Below are 14,562 nucleotides of genomic sequence, written 5' to 3'. Positions count from 1 at the left end.
GTGAAATCAATTTCCATTACAGTCTATATTCGTCCCTGCTGAAGCCGTTTCAAACCCACTGATTCAGGTTTAAATGACTCAATACTTTGTTCGCTAGCTGCTTTATTCAATATTCCCTAAATCCACAAATACAGTTTTATATTTTCTCTGAGGAATTATTCCTCATACTAATTAAATTAAATGAGGGGGACTTGATCATTTACCCTAAAATGAGGCTGATCGGGAACATCAACTTAACTTCTGGGTGGTGCTGGTGGTGTGTGTTTTTACATGTGCCCATTGTGCATCCATGGTCTATGGAGTCAAGTAGTCAAGTGCTACTTCAAAGTCTCCATTCATCCAGTGTCTTTTCATCATCAGCTCTCTGTTAGTGAAAAGAAGATGTGAGGTTTCTCTTACCAAGTTCAGGTTTGTTTTTCCCCATGAGAGTCAAGAGAAGACCGTCATTTTATTTGGTCAAGGATGGTCAAATAAATCTGTCCTCCTTTTCATCTCTCTCCCTCCATCTCTCCCTCTCCTCTCCTCTGTTCTTTTACAGTTCTACACAGATTTTGTAGCCATGACAACCTCCAGCAGTGCTGTCGACTCGCCTGGGTTCTAACAGGATCTGGCTTACCTTCTCTGTTCCTTTTAACATCTTCTCATTACCACCAGCTGCTCCCCTCACATCTCTTTACCCACACTAACTACCTCTGTCTGGCTGGCCGGCCTCCATCCTCCATATCCAACATATCGCTCTCCTTTCCTCTCATGTAGCTCATAGGGTCATGAGCTGGAAGGGTTGACTTTGTACTGTGGAGAGACTAGTTCTCTCTCACAGTCCCCAATTACAGTTGCAGGGGCCTTATGTGTGACTCATATCGGTGACTCATATCGGTGATAGAGAGTGGGCCTGAGGAAAAGCATTCTGCTGGACAAGAAATCGATGGGATGTGCATGTAGGGGGAAGCATCTGACCAGATGCATGATTCAGAATCAATTCCCGGAAACTGGGCCAGGTTCGGCTCTCTGTCATGTGTGTGCACAGTGTGTGTGCATTTCATTGTGTAATGGTTGCGTTTGGGTAGTGTCAGGATTTTAACTCTTACTGACGAGTTTTTGAACAGTTTGTTTTACCCATAAATTCAATAAAGCTGACCCACCAGTGACCCCTGGAAAAACAACGTCCAGAAAGGCCCTGTTACTTGATTCATGTTTTTTTCAAGCCTCCTCTCTGTCAGTAACATAATTAACTCCGGTACGGCGTATTAATTAGCCATATGGACGTTAACATTAGAGAGGATTAAAGGCCAACTCGTCCAAAACAGAACATGGCCTTTTGCTCTCCTCAGCAGACTGGAACCTAACAACTCAAGAAATGAAATAAATTATACACACTAACGATGATTAAGTGCAAACAAGAACACTGGTCCAAAGTGACGTACTATATAATAAACAGGGTACCATTTTAGATGCAACCAGTGTGTCACCTCTCTCACAGTAATCCTGCTGTCATCACAGACTTCATCTCTCTTCTCTCAATGATCTGCTTTCAAAGAAAACAACTCAAAACCCTTCTTGGGGGATCTTCTAGTCTACTCAGACCAGACCTGTGTCTGTTACTACCAATCCCTCCTCTGTATCCATCATCCTCTCTGCTCCTGCTTGGTTTCTCTGTGCTACTTCAAGTGTTGTTTATGAGCTAAGTGGACATATCCCTACAGGACTCGCCTCCCACACAAGCCCAGAGAATGATGCTAGCAGAGACTGACAACGTGACCAGAGATTCACTTCAACAGGTCAATATTGAAGTGGCATCATCTCACTGGAACATAGAGACACACACACCCCCACACACACCCCCACACACCACCCACACACACACACACACACACACACACACACACACACACACACACACACACACACACACACACACACACACACACACACACACACACACACACACACACACACACACACACACACACACACACAGAGGAATCAAAACAATGTTAGAGATTCAACTTTTTTTCACTATTTGAAGTGACACATTCCATTTTTAATATAGTGGTGTATGTCTGAAGGCCTTAGATGAACATGCGCTGGGGGAGCATTATATCAAATATGGATTAAAAATTGATAGCCAGATATCAACTTGAGGCTGCTATGGCTGGTGCCCCTGGCATTTAGCCTTTTATACCTATACTTACAGAACTGCCTTGCAGGCCAGTCATGTGCCTATCCCAAATTGCACCCTATTCCCTATGTAGTGCACTATTCCCTAAGTAGTGTACTGCTCCCTATGTAGTGCACTATTCCCTCTGTAGTGCATTATTCCCTCTGTAGTGCACTGTTCCCTATGTAGTGCACTATTCCCTCTGTAGTGCACTGTTCCTTCCCTATGTAGTGCATTATTCCCTCTGTAGTGCATTATTCCCTCTGTAGTGCACTGTTCCCTATGTAGTGCACTATTCCCTCTGTAGTGCACTGTTCCTTCCCTATGTAGTGCATTATTCCCTCTGTAGTGCACTGTTCCCTATGTAGTGCACTATTCCCTATGTAGTGCATTATTCCCTATGTAGTGCATTATTCCCTATGTAGTGCATTATTCCCTATGTAGTGCACTATTCCCTATGTAGTGCATTATTCCCTATGTAGTGCACTATTCCCTATGTAGTGCATTATTCCCTATGTAGTGCATTATTCCCTCTGTAGTGCACTGTTCCCTATGTAGTGCACTATTCCCTATGTAGTGCACTCCATAGGGAACAGGGTGCCATTTGGAACGCATCCTACCCCTATCTTTGTCTCTATGTTGCCCTCAGCTCTGGCGTCAGAGATGGCCTGATAGGGCCGTGTCCCCTGAGGAATCCACAGGGCTGTGTTTCCAGCCTGCCTAACCCTGCCTCCTGTCACTATAGGTACCCAGGGCTTTGGGACAGAGCCAGTCGGCCAGAAGGACATGGCATGTGGCTCTCAATGGGACCTTTACACAACAGAGAGGGGAGAGGCGGGGGGGGGGGGTCTTAAAACCTTCCTGAACAAACACCACTGTCTCATAGGACTACATTTTCGATTGCAGTGTTCATTCCTGTATATCAAAAGATGGATCTCTTAATTATTTTATTATGAAATGTAACACTGTAAAGGATTTGCCCAACAGGGAGTTGGAAGCCCTTTTCATTGAACATCCAAACCCTCTCCTTCCACCTGACTCAGTTTTGTTAAAGCTTACAGATTGGTGGGTACTTCAGCTGGTAAGAAAATGCTGTTTTCAAATCAAATCAAATGTTATTTGTCACATGCGCCGAATACAACAAGTGTAGACCTTACAGTGAAATGCTTACTTACAAGCCCTTAACCAACAACGCAGTTTAAAGAAAATACCCCCTAAAAAAGTAATAGATAAAAACAACAAATAATTAAAGAGCAGCAGTAAATAATAACAGCGGGGCTACATACAGGGGGTACCGGTACAGAGTCAATGTAGAGACTACATACAGGGGGTACCGGTACAGAGTCAATGTAGAGACTACATACAGGGGGTACCGGTACAGAGTCAATGTGGAGGCTATATACAGGGGATACCGGTACAGAGTCAATGTGGAGGCTATATACAGGGGGTACCGGTACAGAGTCAATGTGGAGGCTACATACAGGGGGTACCGGTACAGAGTCAATGTAGAGGCTACATACAGGGGGTACCGGTACAGAGTCAATGTGGAGGCTATATACAGGGGGTACCGGTACAGAGTCAATGTGGAGGCTACATACAGGGGGTACCGGTACAGAGTCAATGTAGAGGCTACATACAGGGGGTACCGGTACAGAGTCAATGTGGAGGCTATATACAGGGGGTACCGGTACAGAGTCAATGTAGAGGCTACATACAGGGGGTACCGGTACAGAGTCAATGTAGAGACTACATACAGGGGGTACCGGTACAGAGTCAATGTAGAGACTACATACAGGGGGTACCGGTACAGAGTCAATGTAGAGACTACATACAGGGGGTACCGGTACAGAGTGAATGTAGAGACTACATACAGGGGGTACCGGTACAGAGTCAATGTGGAGGCTATATACAGGGGGCACCGGTACAGAGTCAATGTGGAGGCTACATACAGGGGGTACCGGTACAGAGTCAATGTAGAGACTACATACAGGGGGTACCGGTACAGAGTCAATGTAGAGGCTACATACAGGGGGTACCGGTACAGAGTCAATGTAGAGGCTATATACAGGGGGTACCGGTACAGAGTCAATGTGGAGGCTACATACAGGGGGTACCGGTACAGAGTCAATGTGGAGGCTATATACAGGGGGTACCGGTACAGAGTCAATGTAGAGGCTACATACAGGGGGTACCGGTACAGAGTCAATGTGGAGGCTACATACAGGGGGTACCGGTACAGAGTCAATGTGGAGGCTATATACAGGGGTACTGGTACAGAGTCAATGTGGAGGCTACATACAGGGGGTACCGGTACAGAGTCAATGTAGAGGCTATATACAGGGGGTACCGGTACAGAGTCAATGTGGAGGCTACATACAGGGGGTACCGGTACAGAGTCAATGTGGAGGCTACATACAGGGGGTACCGGTACAGAGTCAATGTGGAGGCTATATACAGGGGGTACTGGTACAGAGTCAATGTGGAGGCTATATACAGGGGGTACTGGTACAGAGTCAATGGGGAGGCTATATACAGGGGGTACTGGTACAGAGTCAATGTGCGGGGGCACCGGTGTCGAGTTATTGAGGTAATATGTACATGTAGGTAGAGTTATTAAAGTGACTATGCATAGATAATAACACAGTAGCAGCAGCGTAAAAGTCTGGGGAGCCATTTGATTAGCTGTTCAGCAGTCTTATGGCAGAAGCTGTTTAGAAGCATCTTGGACCTAGACTTGGCACTCCGGTACCGCTTGCCATGCGGTAGCAGAGAGAACAGTCTGTGACTGGGATGGCTGGAGTCTTTGACATGATATGCTGCCTGACATGCTCCTCATCGGCCATTTCTGACGTCAGCCAACATCCTTGTCCAGTGAAGCCACACTCAATATCCAATATGTCAACGGGCTACATGATCCGCTTCACTGAATCATCCACTGTCTATCTACTCTAACCCAAGCATCCACAACATCTAGGCCTATAGCATCCAGTCCCCCCCCCCCCGTATGCTGGTTACTCACTGGGCAAAAACTGGTTGAATTAATGTTGTTTGTCATTTTAAATAAAACGTTGAATCAATGTGGGAAAACTGATTGGATTTAATCAAAGTCATCAACGTAAGGGCATTTCTTATTTCTTTAACCCAACTTTAAAAACTAAAAACAAAGACATGGTCACATGTTTGGTTGATTTCACGTTAGTTGACAACTCAACCAAATGAATATCAAAACTAGACGTTGAAATGAAGTCTGTGCCCAATGGGTAGTCAGGAAACAAAACCCAAAAGTCGAAACAAAAAAATACGCAACAGGTTTCAAACACTTGAAAACTAGCTATACCTTACTTCAAAAGACTATCAAGCATATGCTAATACTAAGTTTGAGACTATACCTACACACCCCAAAACAAGGACATGATTCGCATGCAATATGTGTGGAACATGCAGTTCTGTCCAAACTGAACACAACAACAGCCATGGCTGGGGTTCAACGCTGATGGATGGTAATATAACACACACATAGAGAATGTGTGCTGTGATGCTCTGGCTAAAGCTCGTTCTGAGCATCATTACCATGGACTTAATGGGGTGAAGGTGAGATACGAGTCATCAAATGATCTCCCAAATTGGATCAGTCCTGGTCCAGTGCTCTGCTGCGATTGGTCCATGTCTCATGAGTCTCTTTCAACTTTGCCAAAAAAGTGCTTGATGACTCACAAGTAATAGTCCAATACTGAGTCACGATTGGCCACAGAGTCATGAGTTGCCGTCCAATGCTCTGCAGGGATTGGCCATTAGCTTGTAGTCCAGGACACTAAGTTACGTTCCACTGGTCCACAAGCTAGGCCTCGGTGTGAAACACTGCAGTCATCAGCTCATGACTTTAGGAAGGACGGACAGTGTGAATGGAAAGAGTGATGAATGTGATGCCAAAAACATAAGTTAAGGAAGCTATATACAGTATATGAAGTCCATTCCAGAAGGCACTACGTACATGGTCTGCAGCAGGCTCTGCGGCACCGTGCAGTTAGCCTTTGAAGGGAAGTTCCAAAACAATCCGGGCCCCATCTATTAGTACAAAATAAAATCATCCGTTGGAGATTGAAAGAGTGAGGGAAAAAAGTGAACATCAAAGTTCAAGCCATATCGTTATGACTCATAGGTCGATTTTTTACAGTGGTAGGAACAGAGCAATTTTATCTGCCTGCTTAGCTGATAAAGGAACAAACTCACAGGGTATTTTTAAGCAATAAGGCCCGGGGGGAGGGGTGGTATATGGCCAATATAACACGGCTAAGGAATGTTCCTAGGCACGACGCAAAGCGGAGTGGACACAGCCCGTAGCTGTATTATATTGGCCATATACCACAAACCCCTGAGGTGCCTTATTGCTATTATAAACTGGTTACCAACGTAATTAGAGCAGTACAAATAAATGTTTTATCATACCCATGGTATAGGGTCTGATATACCATGGCTTTCAGCCAATCAGCATTCAGGGCTGGAACCACCCAGTTTATAATGCTCTTTGTAGTTCTATTAATATCCAAGAGCAGCAAAGAAACAGACCTGGTCCCATAGGATACAGTGGGCTTTGTTGAGCTTGCATATGCTGAAGGAGAAAATGCTAACCTGATAACGTCCTTTTTTACACTGTATAGGGTGATAATAAATCATAATAGACAGTGTGGATTAAATAACAGGGACATTGTGTCTACTGTCCATTTGTCAAAGCTTTTGATCCTAGAACAAACCTATGTATTAGAATTCTGCACCAGGCTTATTTATATAAGACAATGAATTGGGGCTGCACCCATATTATTTCATATTATCTTGTCGACAGAAAGTGTACAAATGAACAGGACATATTTCTCACAAGGTGAAAGTGATACATATCAGCATTTACTTCCACCACAGCCCAGGAGCCTGTCATCGTTTTGCTGACAGGTGATGAAGTTCACTCACACCATGTCAGGCCTGACATTCAGCCTCAGATCTCAAAGGGTTTGCCTACAGGTCCAAGTGTGCAACCACTATTCAATGAGGCAGGAGGCTGTGCACACAGCATGTAAACGGACATCCACATACACAAAGAGCTCAAAAGAAATGTAGGCCTAACAGATATCCAATTCCAGTTCCTTCAGAAAGTATGCATACCCCTTGACTTATTCCACATTTAGTTGTTACAGCCTGAATTCAAAATGGATTCAATTGTTTTTTCTCTCACCCATCTACACACAATACCCAATAATGGTTTAGAAATGCTTTCAAATGTATTGAAAATTTGTACAGAAATAACTAATTTACATTAGTATTCACACCCCTGAGTCAATACTTTGTAGAAGCACATTTGGCGGTGATTACAGCTGTGAGTCTTTCTGGGTAAGTCTCTAAAAGCTCTCCACATCTGGATTGTGCAACATTTGCCCATTATATATTTTTTAATTTATTCTCCAAGCTCTGTCAAATTGGTTGTTGATCATTGCTAGACAACCATTTTAGATCTTTCCATAGATTTTCAAGTAGATTTAAGTCCAAACTGTAACTCTGCCACTTGGGAACATTCACTGTCTTCTTGGTAAGCAACTCCAGTGTATATTTGGCCCATGTTTTAGGTTATTGTCCTGCTGAAAGGTGGATTCATCCCCCAGTGTCTGTTGGAAAGCAGACTGAACCAGGTTTTCCTCTAGGATGTTGTCTGTGCTTAGCTCTATTATGTTTCTTTTTTATCCTGGAAAACTCCCCAGTCCTTAACAATTACAAGCATACCCATAACATGATGCTGCCTCCACTATGCTTGACAATATGGAAAGTGGTACTCAGTAAATGTGTTGTATTGGATTTGCCCCAAACATAACACTTTGTGTTCAGGAAAAAAAAGTTAATTGCTTTCCCACATTTTCTGCAGTATTACTTGTTGCAAACAGTATGCATGTTTTGGAATATTTTTATTCTGTACAGACTTTCTTCTTATCACTCTGTCAATTAGGTTAGTATTGTGGGGTAACTGTGGATCCATCCTCAGTTTTCTCCTGTCACAACCATTAAACTCTAACTGTTTTAAAGTCACCATTGGCCTCATGGTGAAATCCATAAGTGGTTTCCTTCCTCTCCAGCAACTGAGTTAGGAAGGATGCCTGTATCTTTGTATGGACTGGGTGTATTGATACACTATCCAAAGTGTAATTAATAACTTCATCATGCTCAAAGGGATATTCAATGTCTACCAATAGGTGCCCTTTCTTTGCGAGGCATTGGAAAACCTCCTTGTGGTTCAATCTGTGTTTGAAATTCTCTGCTCGACTGAGGGACCTTACAGATAATTCTATGTGTGGGGTACAGAGATGAGGCAGTTATTCCAAACTCATGTTAAATACTGTTATTGCATAGGACTTAGTCCATACAACTTCTTATGTGACTTGTTAAGCACATTTCTACTCCTGAACATATTTAGGCCTGCCATAACTAAGGGGTTGAATACTTATTGGCTCAAGACATTTCAGCAATTCATTTTTTATTAATTCGTACAGTATTCAAACATAATTCCATTTTGACATTATGAGGTATTGTATGAGGTATTGTATGTAGGTATTGTATGAGGTATTGTATGTAGGCCGGTGACAAAAACATCTAAATGTAAACCATTTTAATTTCAGATTGTAACAGCACAAAATGTGGGAAAAGTCAAGAGGTGTGTGAACACTTTCTGAAGGCTCTGGAAATGTCCACTGATGAACTCTTCATTGAGACTGTAACAATTGGAACACAGAGTCTACTTGGACCAGAATAGAAGCTTTCCTGTCTCTATCCATCTATAACTCTACCCCTTCCACATGCAATGGCCTCAGATATGAAGTGCAGTGTGTTAGTGATTAGTGTGGCTGCTGGTTGTTGGAGAAGAGGGTATGCAAACCTTGTTCTATGGCTGACACACAACTAAACACAACAAAGCAAAGCAGTTCGCTTTTCTCTTTAACTGGAAAGCAGAAGGCCTGCTCCTGGTAAGGAGGTTAGACTGTGTATTCTCTATATTACTTAGTAATACGCAGGTTGTCCAGAGTTGTCTAAGTCAGTATTGATCTGTATGACGCACTCCTGTTTCTAGGGTTAATAAATTCAACCTGACGACCTCGTACTCACGCCAATGCAGAGGCTGGCACTGGGGCACAGTCAGAACCTCACTTATACAGCTAGGAGACAGTAGAGGATCTGGGGTTGCTAAATGTCCCTATAAAGTATGTGCTATCAATTCCCTCTTCCATGATCGATGTACCTTAACTCGTTGATAGTGCATAAGAAGGTTAAGTCAAGCTTTGCAAAAATGAGTTCTGTCATTCTATCTCATGTAGGTATCATCATCAGATCCAAACTGAACATACAGACACATAAGGACTTACCTCTTGTGGTGGTTTGAGCTTCAACGGCTGCTATTGTTGCGTATTTTGTAGTGCGTCTGTTTTTCTCTCTCTCTTTGCCTTAGTCTGTTCCAGTCTGTGTGTATGAGCGTGCTACAGAAAGAGGCAGTGTATTCTATGGGGTCTCTGCTCTCCAGATCTCTCTCCCTCTCATCCTCCCGCCCTCTTTCTCTCCCGCTCCCTCCCTCCCTCTCCATCTCGCGCTCCCTTCTCGCCTTGGCAATAAACAGAGAGCATGTGTCATCCCCAATGATGCAGCATGAGAGCGCCGCCACACTAGAAGATGAAGGGGAGAGGGGATGAAATGAAAGACAGAACATGATGGGAGGTAAATTATACGGAGGGTATGGATAGAATGATATGTTCATAAAAGTGAGATTTAGAGTTTGGTAAAGGAGAGAAACTGATCTTTTTGGGTTAATAACTTCCTGTTGAAAGCAGAAGAGTGAAGGAAGGTTCTGCACCAATGAGTTCACAATCATGAGCTTCAAAAGTCTATTTTCTGCAACACCCACACAGTGGCACATTCCACCAAAACCAGTACTTATGGATTTATTATTTCATTTAGCACATTTTAACTGTAGACAGCCTCTCTCAGGCGCCCCCCTCCCACGCACACACACACACAGGAATAAACCAATACATTGGGTTTGTTAAAAGGGATCTGCTGGTTTACTTTTATTTTGAATATCTTTTTTTCATCATGCAGGCAATATTGGATCTGTGTTTGTTTGCTGGATCTGCAACAAGTGACCTACTTTAGAACAGCACTGATTCACTGACGAGACACAGTAATATCAGACCAGATGGACCGATTGCCAAAATGGAGAGCCTCTTCTTCGCTGAACAAAAATAAAAACGCTAAAGTGTTGGTCCCATGTTTCATGAGCTGAAATAAAAGACCCAGAAATGTTCCATATGAACAAAAAGCTTATTTTTCTCACATTTTGTGCACATTTTTTAATATCCCTGTTAGTGAGCATTTCTCCTTTGCCAGGATAATCCGTCCACCTGACAGGTGTGGCATATCAAGAAGCTGATTAAACAGCATGATCATTACAAAGGTGCACCTTGTGCTGGAGACAATAAAAGGCCACTCTAAGTTTGGTCACACAACACAATGCCACACATGTATCAAGCATGCAATTAGCATGCTGCCTGCAAGAATGTCCAACGGAGCTGTTGCTAGATAATTGAATGCTCATGTCTCTACCATAAGCCTCCTCCAATGTAACCGCAGACCATGTGTAATTCTGGAAGCTGAAAATGTCTTATTTCTTCCATGACCTGCATACTCACCAAACATGTCACCCATTGAGCACGTTTGGGATGCTCTGGATTGACGCGTACGACAGCCTCTTCCAGTTCCAGCCAATATCTAGCATGAGCATATGATCATGACCGTCAGTGATTAGTGTGGCTGCTGGTTGTTGGAGGAGAGGGTATGCAAACCTTTTTCTACGGCTGATACACAACTAAACACAACAAAGCAAAGCAGTTCGCTTTTCTCTTTAACTGGAAAGCAGAAGGCCTGCTCCTGGTAAGGAGGTTAGACTGTGTATTCTCTATATTACTTAGTAATACGCAGGTTGCCCAGGGTTGTCTAAGTCAGTACTGATCTGTATGACACACTCCTGTTTCTAGGGTTAATAAATTCAACCTGAAAATGTCTTAGTTCTTCCATGACCTGCATACTCACCAGACATGTCACCCATTGAGCACGTTTGGGATGCTCTGGGTCGACGCGTACAACAGCCTCTTCCAGTTCCAGCCAATATCCAGCATGAGCATATGATCATGACCGTTATACGCCCACACCATTCTGTTGTTGGGTTATGCCATACCTAATTACATTTTTTGCAGAAGGAAAACTATTTCACTCATATTGTAATTAATTATAAGTAATATTTCATAGAAATCTAGAAACACTGGACAGTTACTTTAATACCAATATGTCTACGGATGATCATACGATACCAAATCATCTCTATCAAGACCAGTCATTGTCACGTGAACAATGGGAAATGTAGTTAGATATTTAGGTGACTTACAATAAAATACACTGAACAAAACAATAAACACAAAGTCCCATGTTTCATCAGTTGAAATAACAGATCCCAGAAATTTTCACAAAAACATATTTCTCTCAAATGTTCTGCACAAATTTGTTTAGATCCCTGTTAGTGAGCATTTCTCCTTTGCCAAGATAATCCATCCACCTGACAGTTGTGACATATCAAGAAGCTGATTAAACAGCATGATCATTACACAGGTGCACCTTGTCCTGGGGACAATAAAAGCCCACTCTAAAATGTGCAGTTTTGTCACAAGACACAATGCCACAGATGTCAAGTTTTGAGGGAGCGTGCAATTGGCATGCTGACTGCAGGAATGTTCCTCAGAGTTAATTTCTCTACTATAAGCTGCCTCCAATGTCGTTTTAGAGAATTTGGCAGTACGTACACCCGGCCTCACAGCTTAGACCACGTATAACCACTCCAGTCCAGGACCTCCACATCCGGCTTCTTCACCTGTGGGATTGCTGAGCCCAGCCATCTACGTACTTGTCGTCCTCACCAGGGTCTTGACCTGACTGCAGACAGTGTCGTAACTGACTTCAGTGGGGAAATGTTCACCTTCGATGGCCACTGACACACTGGGGAAGTTTGGGATGCTCTGGATCGACGTGTATGACAGAGTGTTTCAGTTTTATAGATTGGCGCCTGATGAATTTATTTACATTGAATGATTTCCTTACATGAACTGTAACTCAAATAGTTACTTGTTGCATTTATATTTTTGTTCAGTGAGGCAGGGTGAGTCACAGTTCTAAACGCTGTCATGTTTGGTCTGGACAAAATGCTCAGTGTTCATCAGACACAGATTAGTGTACGCAGTGTTCACAAACAGAGAGCTATTGGCCCTAATTTGTCTGTGCAGTGATACTGCTGATGGTCCAGCACAGTAAGCAGGTCAGAGACCTTATTAGGATGTAGATAGGATAGTATGCTGGAGTGGAGAACTGAACAGCCGTTAGCCAATAGGGTGTGACTAGCATAGAGACTGAAGGGAAACCTGGCACACAGAGGGACTGTGTCTGAAATGGCACCCTATCCTCTATGCAGTGCTCAGTGCTCTGGTCAAAATAAGTGCACTACATAGGGAATAGGATCAGGGGTGACATTTGAGAAGCATCTTGGAGTGGAGAATAGCCGTTGACCAACAGGGCCTGGCTGAGAGGCTGAAGGGACACCAGAGACCTGGCACAGTGAGGGACTCTACCCTCAGAGGAGAAATGTTAAAGAGCACTTGGTCCAGTATGTGGGATGGTGTTTGTGCCAGCTTGCTTAACTACTCAACCCACATACTGTACAGCAGGGATCATCAACTAGATTCAGCCGCGGGCCGATCTTTTCTTGAGCAGATGGTCAGGGGGCCGGAACATAATTACAAATCATTTGTAGACTGCAAATTGACCGCAAGAAGCCCAAACAGGTATAATATTTGACTTAAACAATCATTTCAAACCTTGCTTACATTTTTACATGATCACATTTGTACACGAGCACCGGCCTGTACCCTAAATGCCATAAGCTCTCTCCTGGCCCCTTACACAAAGTCTGAATTTGTCCTGCTAGGTGACATAAACTGGGACATGCTTAAACCATCTGACCAAGTCCTAAAGTAATGGGACTCCCTAAATCTTTCTCAGATTATTACCAATCCCACAAGGTATGACTCCAAACACCCAGAAAAGGCTACTCTCCTTGATGTTATCCTCACAAACAATCATGATAGGTATCAGTCTGATGTTTTCTGTAATGACCTTAGTGATCACTGTTTTACAGCCTGTGTTTGTAATGGCTGTTCAGGGAAATGACCTGTCCTGATGTCAGACGCTTGCTAAAAAACTTGAATGAGAAGGCCTTCCTTGATGAACTGGCCTCTGTAAAATGGTATAGGATCATTTTGATCCACTCTGTCAAATACGCTTGAACCTTCGTTTTTATATTTTCAGAGGTATTGTTAACATGCGCCCATAAAGAAAATGAAAAACAGATTCAGCCCCTGGTTCGACAGTGATTTTGTCACGCCTTGGTCATAGTGTTTTGTGTTTTCGTTATATATTTGGTCAGGCCAGGGTGTGACATGGGTTTATATGTTGTGTTTCGTATTGGGGTTTTGTAGGCATTGGGATTGCGGCTGAGTAGGGGTGTAGCTTAGGTTGGCTGCCTGAGGCGGTTCTCAATCAGAGTCAGGTGATTCTCGTTGTCTCTGATTGGGAACCATATTTAGGTAGCCGGGGTTTCACTGTGTATTTCGTGGGTGATTGTTCCTGTCTCTGTGTATTTCACCAGATAGGCTGTAATTAGGTTTTTCATGTTCCGTTTGTTGTTTTGTATTTATTTATTTATTTCATGTATCGTCATTTGATTCATTAAAGACATGAGTAACCACCACGCTGCATTTCAGTCCAAATCTCTTTCGACAAACGAAGAACGCCGTTACAGATTTGGCAGAGTTACTCCACCTCAAGAATTCCGTTTGTCAAATCGCTTGGCACACGCATACTCAGGCGGACTGGCTCTCGTGTGGCAAATGAGAAATAAGTGCTCTCAGGTTATCCGGAAGGCCAAAGCTAGTTACTTTAAGGAGCAGTTCTCTCTCTTTGGGTCTAACCCCAAGAAGTTCTGGAAAACAGTTAAAGACCTGGAGAATAAACCCTCCTCACAGCTGCCCATGTCCCTTAATGTTGATGATGTGGTTGTTACTGACAAGGAGCACATGGCTGAGCTCTTTAAATCACCACTTCATTAAGTCAGGATTCCTATTTGACTCAGCCATTCCTCCTTGCCCGTCAAACATTCCCCACCCCTTCTAATGCGAGCATCCCTGATGCTCCTCCCTCTTTTACCCCTGCCCCGCTACAAAGTTTCTCCCTGCAGGCGGTTACTGAGTCCGAGGTGATAAAGGATCTCCTTAAACTTGACC

General features: G+C 43.4%; 1 protein-coding gene across 5 annotated transcripts in view; it reads right to left on the bottom strand.

The window, feature by feature from the left end:
- ndrg4 (NDRG family member 4) overlaps nucleotides 1-9,721 on the bottom strand; it is a 42,675-nt gene extending 32,954 nt beyond the window's left edge. For 2 of the 5 annotated variants that reach the window (XM_035790851.2, XM_035790854.2), the window contains exons 1-2: nucleotides 9,553-9,713; nucleotides 6,150-6,223 (exon numbers count right to left, since the gene is read on the bottom strand). In XM_035790851.2, coding sequence (XP_035646744.1) covers nucleotides 6,150-6,223 — 74 coding nt within the window. In that variant the 5' untranslated portion in view covers nucleotides 9,553-9,713. Of the gene's footprint in view, nucleotides 1-6,149; nucleotides 6,224-9,552 lie in introns of all 5 variants that reach the window. The other 3 variants (XM_035790853.2, XM_035790855.2, XM_035790852.2) reach the window with 2 other exon arrangements.
- Nucleotides 9,722-14,562: the final 4,841 nt, after the last annotated feature.

This window comes from Oncorhynchus keta, chromosome 17 (genome assembly GCF_023373465.1).
Source record: "Oncorhynchus keta strain PuntledgeMale-10-30-2019 chromosome 17, Oket_V2, whole genome shotgun sequence".
Classification (NCBI taxonomy): Eukaryota; Metazoa; Chordata; class Actinopteri; order Salmoniformes; family Salmonidae; genus Oncorhynchus; species Oncorhynchus keta.
The sequence above is the reverse complement of the archived record's forward strand: the minus strand, read 5'-3'. Positions and strand labels throughout refer to the sequence as shown.